At 42.4% G+C, this 12602-nt stretch overlaps 1 protein-coding gene across 1 annotated transcript in view; it reads right to left on the bottom strand.

Moving 5' to 3' along the window:
- The window catches only part of MAN2A1 (mannosidase alpha class 2A member 1), a gene marked incomplete in the record, with an annotated part of 1886421 nt that overhangs the window by 940430 nt on the left and 933389 nt on the right, over window positions 1–12602 (bottom strand). The window contains 1 exon segment of the mRNA XM_044064270.1: window positions 5223–5290. Coding sequence (XP_043920205.1) covers window positions 5223–5290 — 68 coding nt within the window.

Genomic DNA, 12602 nt, shown 5'->3' on the forward strand with positions numbered 1-12602 from the left:
TGGATGAATAGAAAAGTGAAGAAGAGCATCTTTAAAGTCTAGTGTTATCAGGAAACTTGGAAGAAGAGGTAACAGGTTGTGAAGTGACATCTTATTGAATGTGGGCACTGTCACAAATATGATTACAAAAAGAAACATCCAGAACTGGTATCCCATCATTTTCCTTCTTTGGAACAAGGAACATCCTTGAATGAACGAATGAATGAATAAAAAAAAAAAATAAAAAAAAATCTTTCCACACTTGGGAAGGAGGAATTGATTCTGTCACTCCTTGGGACAGCATGCGATGAAGAACAAGTGGAAACAAAAAGACAAAAGAGCTGATCTGGAGGATGAGGGATGACGAATGACCCCCCCCCCCCCCCCCGGAAAGGAGGAACTTCCTCCCACAGCCATTTGCAAACTTCATGAATGATTTTTGGAGGGGGGGGGTCAAGGTTTTTTTAATAATCATTCAGACTTTTCGTACTGTCTGTGGAGGTTCGAGACTCCTTTTTTTGGAATTCCCCTTGCTGTTTCTTCTTACATTTTGCCGTTTCTTCTTAAATGTCTCTGTACCTGAATTTTGTTCAGACTGTTTAATCTGTTTTTGCCAAAATTTGGATGAGGGGATAGAAAATCCCTTGGACAATCTGGAAAAGGAGGGCTAAAAAATCTTGGAGATTCCCTGGATCAACGGATCAACCTGCCCCTTTCAACACACTTTGTGATCACCTCTGCAGCAGGGGAGCCAATCACTAGATCTCCACCCAAGGTAGAATTTAAGATTTCATTTTTACCATTATCTGGGAGGTTCTGATAATGCAGCCATGCAAACACTCTTAAAATAGTCACAGTGGCAGCCAGTCACAGCCCAGGAAGAAATATCAACAGGGTTTTACACACACTGCAAAGAATAAGTAGTGACCTCTGCAATAGAAGAAAATGAGTTATTTAAAGCAGACTTTTCCCCATGAGAAAAAATTGCAGATAAAACATTCCTCACACTTTCACAATTTGTCAGAACAAATTGTAGAACAAATTTAGCATTTGAGCCTGACAATTCAAAATTTTGAAAATCAAAGTTGCAGAAGTAAACACTTCTTTCTCATAAATTTCCCATCTTTATAAGAAAGGATATGATTGGAATTAATTAAGTTCTTAGCGGCAGTGGAATCAAAAGCTATACCTGCTGGGTTATGTATGGGAATAGTGTACAAAAATTAAAAAGACTGAGAAATGTTATACAGCCTTTTTAGGGGGCCAGCTGGCTATCAGGAAAATTGCAGGCAGTAACACTCATATCATCTAAAGCAGAGAGAACAGGAGGAATGGGTGCAGGTTCTGGAAAATCCTTCTGTAACAACTCGTAATATTTTCTGATGGCATGAGAAAGCTCAGTGTTCTCCCACTGAAAACACACGCACATTCAAACTACAGTCTCAGAGATAGACAACCACCCCCAAAGGGAAAAATCAGACACTGATCTCTTATCTGAGGGAAAATATGTATACCTTCCTGTTCATATTCAGAATCTTGAGTCTCTTCAGAAAAAGAGCAATCCCTTTTTTTTTTTTTACCAGAATCTACTTTACAAGACGGAGCAAAAGCCTGAATTAAACCCTGAGCCAGACCCAGTAAACTACTATCTAAAGAAAACTGAAGAGGAGTACATGCATGCTTGGTTTTCTGTTTCCTTTTGCTAGGAAAACTGGGGCCAACCATGTTACTAATGGCAGCAGCTGCTTCCCCAAGGATGGGCACAGTATTCTGACACAAAACTAAAACCTTCACTGCTCCTTTTCCCAGGACTGACAAGATTGGTTCGCCCTTGCCCATTGAGGAGACACGAACAGCCACAGAGGGCATGGCTAACCCCTGCTCCATAGTAGCTGTAGTTCCCTACACCAGAGGAATCTGGACTAAAAGATGAGTGGTCTGAGGTACAACAAACGGCCACAGCAGTGTCACCTATCTGCGGCTGAGGCAAATTGCTAGCCTGCTGTGGTGGCAAAGTCTGTTTGCTTAACTTTTTGTGTGTGTGTGTGTGTGTGTGTGTGTGTGTGTGTGTGTGTGTGTGTGTGTGTGTGTGGCTGGAGGAAGGACCAACCATGGATCTGGCAGTCTGTACCATGTTCAAGCCAAAAATGATATCTCTTTCCCATGCAAGACAAGCAGCAATTGCCAGTAAACACTGTCAAACCACAAAATTCCTTTTTTATCAGAAAAACACAAAGTAAAAAAGCACTTTAAAACACAATGCCATCCCCAAAAAAGAAAAACAAACAATTTCAGCACAGAAAATAAATATTTTCATTTACTTTACACAACTTTTAAACTGAAAAAAAGAGCTCCATTTAAAAGTACATTACAGTCTCGAGACAGTCAGTTAAAACACAACACAACACTCCAAGCCTTAAAATAACTTTCCTGAAGCGGAAAGTAATAAAACATCAACAAAACTAAGAACAATCAAAGTTTTTTTTCCCCTCAAAGGGGATTTATCTGTGCAAGAAAGCAAGCCCAAGCCAACTGTCAATCTTCTGAAGGGTTACATACCCAAACTTGTCTTTCAGTCAAGCTCAGTTCGAGCAGCTTGACAGTTTGGGTGCATGGAAGGTGCCCTGAAGCTTTGGAAGTTGGCCGGCTGTTATAACCTTGGCAGGAAATAACCCAGGTTTACTCCTGTATTTTCGAAATTGCAGTAGTCAACCGGTCTCAATGTCGACCCGAAATGCCGAATACAGATCGAAAAAGCAGCCACGTCAAAACTGAATACATCGACACCCATAGTTTGATGTATTCGACATTGCAGGAGGTTACGTCAGTCACCCATGCTATGCACTCTAGTGCACCATTACATTCTAAAGTGAACGATACATTTATTTCACTATTTTGCAGGGGGGCAAGCCCCCCCCCCTGCACCCCGCCACACACCCTGCAAATAATATATACCAATTCTGAGATCGCACTACAGTGAGGAAATGGGTTAATTTCCTCTTCCTCACTGAACTGCGATCTCCACTCACGAGTCCGAACTCAGACAATCGAAGTACACTACCCATTTGCTGTAGTCTATTCTATGTTATCTAGTTAGTCATTCTGCCTCCTGGAAAACTGCCTTTCGACTATCCCATTTCCGACAGACTGCTGTTCAAAAATACAATAACAAACCATAACCCACATAGCGAAGGCTACTGCAACACCGATCAATATGAAGAAAGCAGAGTAAAACCTTAACCACAATTCCCACCCTTCCAAGGTATTATTTAAAAAATGCATTTTAAAGGGATAACTGACCATAAGCAGTTTTGTGTTGCAAAGTGACCATATGACTTGGAATCATCACTTATTACTGAAAGAAGCAAAACACTTGGTGCTCAAGCTGAAACTGGGGATACTTAAATATTAACACTACTTTCTACTACATACCACAGACTATGTAAAAGAACACTGGGGGAAGGGGAAGAGTACTTGCATCTAGATGGGACTTAAGTAATGATGCTTCTCAGTGATCACACAGCTTTGAAAGTGAAATATATAAAGTATTAAATTAAATTGAAGAGGGTCCATTGTGTTATGCTGTTTTGCCACGCTCAATAACTTGTATATTTTTGCATCTTTTTATCATTTTTTTGTTTCCTTTTTCATAACCTGTCACCTGAATGTTATTTTTATATTGCCAGAATGCTTTTTCATTCATTCCCTTGTTCATTCTCCGATAACCCACTTAGTCTACTTCAGGGTCATTCCCATCTTGGCACTTAAGAGGGCACAAAGCAGTAAAATGAATCACAAAGAGGTGCCAATTACTGCAGGATCCCTACATATATTCACACACAGCATTTACATCTGCTAGCAAATTAGAGTATCACCAGTTCAAATGTATGCCGTTGGGATGTGGGACGAAACTATAAAAAGACACCAAAGGTACATGCAGCATGCGGGCTCCACACAGAAGTTACCCCAGATGTTAACTGATCTGGTGATCCAAGTGTTAAGAGGTAGTAACTCTAAGCACTGAATTACTGCATTAGTCTGAATTTGCTGTAGTTTCCTTGGGACCCTATTAGCTGAGTGAAAATTCAGTTCAGGGATCGGCATTTTTGGTGCACTTACATCAAACATGCCATTCGCTGAACTGTTCATACCGAGATCACAGTACAGTGAAGATAGAGAAATTTCCCCTTTCCTCATTGTAGTGCAATCTCGGCGGTGGTATATATAATTAACAGGGGATGGGGCACAGCCTCCCACATGGGTGGGATTCGATGAATGTCATTTCCGATGAAATGCCGTTCGTTGAAGTGCCTTTTAGCTGAATTAATATAGACCCATTTCCTTACGCTGCTTACATCCTTTGTGTCTTAGTCTTACAAATGTTCTTTTCTGTCCAATGGGGGTACAAATTTTGTTATTTGGTAAATGCAGTCTCTTAGGATTTAACATTTTAGACACAGTATTGTCTTGCACTTGAAGTATTAAGTGTTCTGGTACAGATTTATATGGAAATAAAATCCTTGGTGGAAGGCAGAATTACTGAGTAGCTGTATGATTTGTTTTACATGCCTGCACTGTAGAATACTAAACAATATTTCTTTACCTGTAGTCCAGCAGCAAATCATACTTCTCACACTTACATAGATGCTACATAATTATGGAATAACAAGGATATGGCTGGTGTCAAAGTCCTGCTTTTACAAGAGATTATCAATCAAAAATGTACAGAAAGATTTAGCAAGCATGTTATGATACAACCCCAGTATGCCAGTGTTCAGCCTTACTAAATAAAACCATCTCTGAGGTTGCATCACCACAGGGGAAAAATGTAATTTCAGTAAGGAGTCCTGTTGATGAATCAGGACTCAATCCCACAATCAGTTACTGAATAATAAATAATGCATGATTTATCACATAACTAAAATAATCTGTAAACTACAGTAACATGTGGATCAAAAATGCAATGATATCCTATTATAAAGCCAAGATGCAGTTCGTCATTCCAACTATACATCAAACTTGCAGTGTAAAAACTGAGAGACAATCATTCTATTTTTAGTCATGGCAGTATCACAGAATATTATCAAAGCTAATGGGAACAGCTGTTCAATAAGCTTCTTAGGTTCTTGTTATCCACTGCAGCATTAATGATCAGATATTTAAATGCTATTCCATCCAACATCAAATACTGCAACATAAAAACACTTGGAGAGATTTAATAAGTTAGTCATTCAATTGCCTACCGTGGATACCCAGATAACTGTATGATGGTCTTGCGTGGCAAAGCATCTTGTACAGGCTGAACATCATCCTAAAAGACAAAAAATAAATAAATAAAACTGAGTGAAAATGATTTTATGCAGAGCAAATAAATTACAAACTTAGGTCTTCACAAAGAAATAACCTGTCAAGTTACATAACTGATGCATACCTTGGACAGTCGTATCAGTCCCAAGATAGGAACCACGGAAAAGAATGGTAATGTTTAACTTAAAAAAAAAAAAAAAACATAATGTTTAACTTAAAAAAAAAAAAAACATTCTGACAACAAATAAGGCTGAATGGCACCTTAGGAAAAAGAATCTAGCCTTTAAGAGAGAGCTGCTGCCACCTATGACAATGAACCATGTGCTTTCTTTAAAAAGATGCCTTACAGTTCAAAGACAGCAAACTAAAATATAAAGTTAAAATGCTTATTATAGCAGATATAACATGGAGGTCATTCAGCAAAAGCAAAAACTATTACTCACATCACAGCAGCACTACAGGGATCAGACCATGAGAGTGTTACAGCCAGAACGGAGTACAAATATGTTCACACAAACTCAAAAAATTTATTTTTTTCCACTTTTTATTACATACAGAAACTCAGCTATAGATCTCAGAACATATTAAATACAGGGAAGGACACTGTATGTACAACACTTGCCTAAAACACCTTCTAACAGTTCTAACCATAGAAATTAACTTGGATGTCCTTCCATATCACTGATGGAGTATTCATAACCTAAGGGATCTCCTGCCAAGGACAGCTCAATGTCTGGCTAGTATACCAAAGCCTTTAGCACTTACTGGTGTCAAACATCACACATACGCTCCTGTGCAAGGAATTATAAGGTGACGTATGGACGCACACATCTTCTTTGCCGCTAGTCTAAATGCTATCGTTAAACTTTGGAGTGATCAGCCTTCTGTTGTGCTGGTTACCAAGCCATGTTTCAGATAAGTGCCCTGTTGAGGTTTCTTCTAATCTTTCATTTCATTTGGTGCTGTTAGTTTCATGTCAACCAGAAAGGGAACATGTCAGTGTGGGAGACAGACTCTCAATAAAGACCATCATGACCAATGTCTTTTTGTTTTGGTGCTTCCCAAGACCATACACAGCATTCCATCTGCCAGGCTTTTGCCCTAAGACCCTACATAGTTGTCTTTCCTCTATCTATTTACCCTGAAAACTAACATCTTAAGTTGTTGGCTCAAGGCCCTACGGCAAAATCTTACCATTCCAAGGGTCAGCAATCTGCCAAGAAAACAGCCAAAAAACTTAGGTCTGATACAGCTACTTTCCAGCCTTCCCCAGACATCTCTCTCAAGGCTAGTGAAAGCCCAGAGGATCATCTTGTGGCTGCTTGGATTCTTCTGCTGTGACTCCGTTGGAGGCAGACATGGATTTGGCTTCTCGCATGTCCTCAGAGGATTTACAAAAGTTTGCTCCCCTCGGCTGATTATACTGCAGGGACTGAGGGGGATTCTCAGATCTTAGTTAGGGAGGAAATTCCTACCATGCTTATTAAATGTAGCCTGGGGTCTTATCCTCTATGAGTGATTTTCATGTGGATGCTGAGCAGAAAAACAAGCATATTTCCCTAGTAGTTAAGGATCCCCAATGTGAATAGCAGGATTTTACTATGGGGTCATTTAATGCTTCAGTGGCTTCAAAGCCTCTTCAAGGGGCATATGTGCTTGTCCCTCCCGTGGTTTTTCACTCCTCTCAAAAGATCTAGGGAAAGTACAGTTGTGTACACTTACTATAAATGTAGATGTTTGAGTATATTCACTGTTGCAGTCATCACATTTGGGTTATCTACCTGCAGGTAAAGCCCTCAGTCAGCCTGAATACCAGAGTCTTGGGATTTCTACGTCGGATGCTGTCACGTCTTCCATGACGTCAGGTCATCAGGGGTATAAAACATGCAGCAGATGCCATTACACCAGTTTTTCTTGCCCCAGATGTCAGGTGCCCCAAAAAATAGCAAGCAATTACATGGTATAGAGCACCCCCAGCATAAAGCAAATACACATGATATAAGAAATGCCAAACAACAAAGATAGGTAGAAGTAAAGATAAGTCAGGGTTGCTGGAGGGAGGGTAACCAGGACTGCAACAGTGAATACACTCGAACATCTACATTTATGGTAAGTGTACACAGCTGTACTATGTTCTTCATGTTTCACTGTTGCAGTCACCACATTTGGGTTGATTACCAAAGCTAAGGAAGGATGGAGGTAGTTAAGAAGCATTAGGGATGGCAATCAGGCCCTATAAGACTGCTGTGGCAAATCCAGCTCTGGATTTAGAAAAGATAGGTAAGTGGTAATGCTTGGTGAAAGTGTGTACAGAGCTCCAGGTTTCAGCTTCCAGGATGTCCCTGGTAAGGACTCCCCTGAGGAATGCTGTAGAGGTTGATGTAGCCCTAGTGGAATGTGTTCTGCTCCCCTCTGTGGGGTAGGTTTCCCATGGTGCTTGTAGCAGAAATGGATGCAGTGTGCTATCCATTCAGAAATGGTTTGCTTTGAAATGGCCTTGCCTTCTGCCCCTACAACAAACCTGACGAGTAGCTGGTCAGATTTTCTGAAAGGCTTAGCCCTGTCCAGATAGAACCTGAGCTGCCTATGCACATCCAGGGAGTGCAGGATCTTTTCCCCTTCATTCTGAGGATTAGGGAAAAAAGTAGGCAAATGAATGGATTGGTTTAAAGCCACACTAGATACCACCTCGGGCATAAATGATGGGTTAGTCCTGAGGGAGACCCTGTCCGCATAGAAGATAATGAAGGGTTACACGTCCATAAGGGCCTGTAATTCAGACACTCTTCTAGCTGAAGTGATGGCTAGAAGTAAAGCTGTTTTCCATGAAAGGAACTTTAACTCAACTGTGGCAGCAGGTTCAAAGAACAGAAGTGTGAGCTTTTCCAATACAAAGTTAAGGTCCCAGGCAGGACTGGGAGCTCTCCTGGAGGGGGTCTTAAATTCTTGGCTCCTCTCAGGAACTGTTTGAGCAGATGATGAGAAAAAAGGGGTGGCTTAGTATTATAATGAGCTGAGATGGGCAGAGGCATGGATCTTAATTGAAGAGAAGGATAGGCCTTTGTGGAGCATTTCTGCTAAGTAATCTAGTATATGAGGTAAGTTGGGCACAGTTGTGTCCATTCCCTGAGACTGGCTCCAGGAGCAGTATCTTTTCCACTTTTCCGAATAGGATTTTCTCATACTACGCCTCCTTGCCTCAAGAATGACATCCAGCACCTGCTTACTGAGAGCTGCTGGAGAAGAATTAAGTGGATGAGCCATGCTGCTAGGTTCAGGGTCAGTAGCTGAAGGTGCAGAATCTGGCATGCCTGCTGGGGCAGCAGGGACGGAGTCTGAGGCAGGTGCCATGATGGCAGCATGGTCAGGCAGCGCAAAAGAGGGTACCAGTGCTGGCGTGGCCAGTCTGGTGCAATCAGGACAGTTCTTGGCTTGTCCTGTTTGACCTTTAGTAGAACCTTCGAGAGGATGGGCAGAGGGGGAAAGGCATAGATTGAGAGGTTTCTCCGGTGAAGGACAGGGCATCCACTTTCCAAGCTTGGCTGTGGGGAGTTCTGGTGCAATATTTGCTCAAATGATAGTTCTGAGGGGAAGCAAAGAGGTCCACCTCTGGTGTCCCCCACCTGTGCCTCAAAAGCTTGATTATTTTGGGTTCCAGTTTCACTCGTGTGGGTCCATGAGATTTCTGCTTAAGTCGTCTGCCAGTGAATTTAGTTTGCCTGGCAGGAATTGAGCTTGCAGGTGCACTTGGCTGCTCAAAGCTGTGTCCCACAGAGCCATGGCTAATCTGCAGAGTGGGTAGGAATGGGTTCCCCCCTGCTTGTTTATGTACCACATAACTGTGGTGTTGTCTGTCTTTACCAATAGTTGTCCTGGAAGAATAAAGCCTTTGAAGGCCGTCAGAGCATTCTGTACAGCTAACATTTCTTTTTGATTGATATGCAGCTGCATTTGATTTGGGTTCCACTTGCCCTGAATGCACTGCCTAGTCTGATACATCTGTTGTTAGGGTTTGGGCGGCAGAGGGTAGAGTGAAAGGGAGTCCCCTTGTTGTGGTTGCAGGCCTCTGTCCACCAAAGGAACTCTGTCCTTAAGCAAGGAATGATATGAATCATTGTTTCCAGGTCCTGAGAATGTTGACACCAAAGACCTTTTAGGTACCACTGAAGTTTCCTCATATGTAGTCTTGCATATGGAATTAACAGAATACAAGAGGCCATGTACCCCAGGGCTTGCAGTATTTTTCTTGCAGATAGGCGGGTTTTGGTGGCCAGTAGATTGAAGTAGTTTGTCAAATAAATTTGATTCTCTGCAGTGAAGAATGCCATCTGGGAAGTTGTGTTCAAACTTGCTCCCAGGAATACAATCTGTTGGTTGGGTACCAGTTGTGATTTCCTTTTGTTGATGGTGTACCCCAGTGAAGTCAGAAGTCTCTTTACAAATGCCAGGTGCTGTAGAAGCAAGTCCTGACTGTCCGCCTGAATCAGGCAATCGTCCAATTATGGGTAAATCTGAAAGCTTTTCTGCCTGCAATATGCAATGGCTGGAACGAGGCACTTTGTGAATACCCTGGGCGTGGTAGAGAAGCCAAAGGAAAGTGCAGAGAACTGATAGTGCATAGAGCCTGCTCTGAAGCATAGGTATTTCCTGCAAGATTCCCTTATGGGGATGTACAGATAGGCTTCTTTTAAGTCTAGGGTTGCTACCAAGGAGTCCTTGGCTAGCATAGGAAGCAGCTGTTGGAGCATTAGCATTTTGAATTTTGGAACCACCAGAAAGGTGTTGAGAATAGACAGATCCAGGATAGGATGCCAATAGTTTTCTTTTCTGAAAACCAGAAACAGTCTGGGAAAAAACCTTGTCCCCTTTGTTCTGCTGGGACAGGCTGAATAGCCTTGATGCTGAGAAGAGAAAGTACTTGCTTTTGGGCCTCTGCCCACTGGTTTGGGGGGAGGTCTGGCCATCCGCTTAGGGTTGGGAGTGAGTGGAAGTGGAATCTATATCCCTGGGGAAACGATGTTTAAGATCCATCTGTCTTGGATAATGTATTCCCAGTTTTTGGCATGCAGGGCAAATTTCCCTCCTAAAGGTGCAAGTACCTGGGCAAGGCTTGGAAGAGGTAAGGATAAGTCATTGTGCCATTTTACCATATGATGGTGGCTTACTACTCCCTGTTTTGGACGTGGGAGCACTCCATTGCTTAGATCTGTACATAACCTGAGACTGAAGTCTTGGTGGTCTGCTGCCCCTGGGCTTGGATTGAGAAGGCCTGGAAGGGACTGGAAAAGACCAGTTTTTTGAAGGCCAATGCCTTCTGAATCTAGGTGGCTGTAGTTGTAAGAAATCTTTAACAGTTTGCACAGATTTAGCTTTCTCCTCCATTCTTTTGAGGACTTATTCTGCTTTATTACTAAATAAATGCTTTTGGTTTATTGGTGCATCCAGTAATTTTGCTTTGACGTGATCTGGCAAGTTTTGTTCCTTAAGCCAAGCATGCCTTCTAAGAACAGACCCAGTGACAGCAGCCCTGCAAGATGTTTCTAAGGCATCAAACCACATTGCAAATTATGTTTACCAACTTGGTTAGCAGAATGCATTAACGCTTGTAAATCTTTTGTGTTCTGCACAGTCAGGAATCAACATCATTTTCTGTTTAATTAGCTCCATAATATGCTGCTGATACTTTAACATATGAAACTGGCAATTTAAGGCCCTAATGGCAAGAGTAGCAGAGGAGTATACCTTCTTACTCCATCTGTCTAAAGCCCTAGAATCCCTGTCCAAAGGGGTAGGATTTTTGGCAGTTTTAGCCTTAATGCCTTTAGGTCCCTGGGAAATGATCTCTGGATCTACAGTAGGATTCTTAAAAAGGAATTTGTCAGAGCCAGGTACTCTATAGTACCTGTCAGGCTTCCTGTGAGTTGGAGGCAAAGTATCAGGGGTAAGGCTGCATTCCAAGAAGACATCTACAATTTCCAGAACAGGAGGGATAGCTAGTGGCTTGTGCCGAGGCAAGTTTAAAAATTCCCTGAGTCTCAGTTTTGGACTGAGAGTAGTCCTGGCTCTCCCAGCAGAAATGCTCTCTAAGGGTATGCAGGGTTTCACCAAAAGAAAAATCTTCTGGAGGGGAAGCAGAGGGAATGGAATTCTCTGCACTGGAATCCTCATAGGTAGATAAGGGTATGTCCTGGTAGTCAGAAGGATCAGAGTTATAAGATTCCTGATCAGAAAAATCAGAAGGAAAATCAGTTCTTGGTCTCTCTGAGGGGGAAGGCTGACTTCCCCTAATTAAGGTAATGAGGTCTTCAGTCATTCTAAGCATTTGTTTTTGTGGCATGTGGGCCTGAGAATGCGCTTTGGTTGTCGGTTTCCTAGGCATAGTGCGAACTCTAGGCCTGAGAAATTCGGTATTTTTGGTTTGAAATGAAGTCGTCGGTTTAATATGTAAATCGGAAGGCCTGAATACACCCTCAGAAGTCGGTGCCTGCACAGCGGCTCCGGACCCATCCAAGGTAGAGACATCCGCAGGTTCCATAGTCGAAGTAGCATCTCGCAGCATACCAGACTCCAAATGGGTCTCAGTAGAGGCTTGCGAATCTGTAGAAGCGGGTATCAGTGGCTGTGAAAGCACCTCACTGAGTACCGGCAGACTGGCAACTAGCTTAACGGTAGCGTCGTCGGCAGTTTTGGACCTATGCGGTCTGTCTCTGTCTTTATCCTTGCGTTTTTTCAGAAGATCGGTAGTCAGATGGTTTATCGAAGCTATTTCAGAGTACGGAGATAGAGAGAAAAAGAATTTAGCTACAAAAATTGCCCGACGACGAATAATTCGGGCGTTGAACAAGGCACAAAACCGACAGTGAGGGACGTCGTGGTCTTGGCCTAAACAGGTGAAACAGTAAGAATGAAAATCTCTGTGAGGTATTTGCTTTCTACAGGCAAGACAATTATTAATTTTTTCCGACATTGGTTAGAGCAAGAAAAAAGGATCCCAAACGGGGTACTTATCTTTTAGAAGATTTCAGGTCTGAAACTCAAAAAACGAAAATTTCATTAGGTGGCCGACCGGCACTTGCGAATGGCTTCTGCTTCGATCACCGCACGGCAAGAAAGACTAGTGTAATGGCGTCGTCTGCATGTTTTATACCCCTGACGACCTGACGTCATGGAAGAAGCGACAGCATCCGATGCAGAAATTCCAAGACTCTGGTATTCAGGCTGACTAAGGGCTACCTGCAGGCAGATAACCCAAATGTGATGACTGCAACAGTGAAACACGAAGAACATCTAGATTATTCAGTTAAGGACCTGGATGC

Source organism: Protopterus annectens, chromosome 2.part2 (genome assembly GCF_019279795.1).
Source record: "Protopterus annectens isolate FY-2018-M chromosome 2.part2, PAN1.0, whole genome shotgun sequence".
In the NCBI taxonomy this organism is placed as follows: Eukaryota; Metazoa; Chordata; order Ceratodontiformes; family Protopteridae; genus Protopterus; species Protopterus annectens.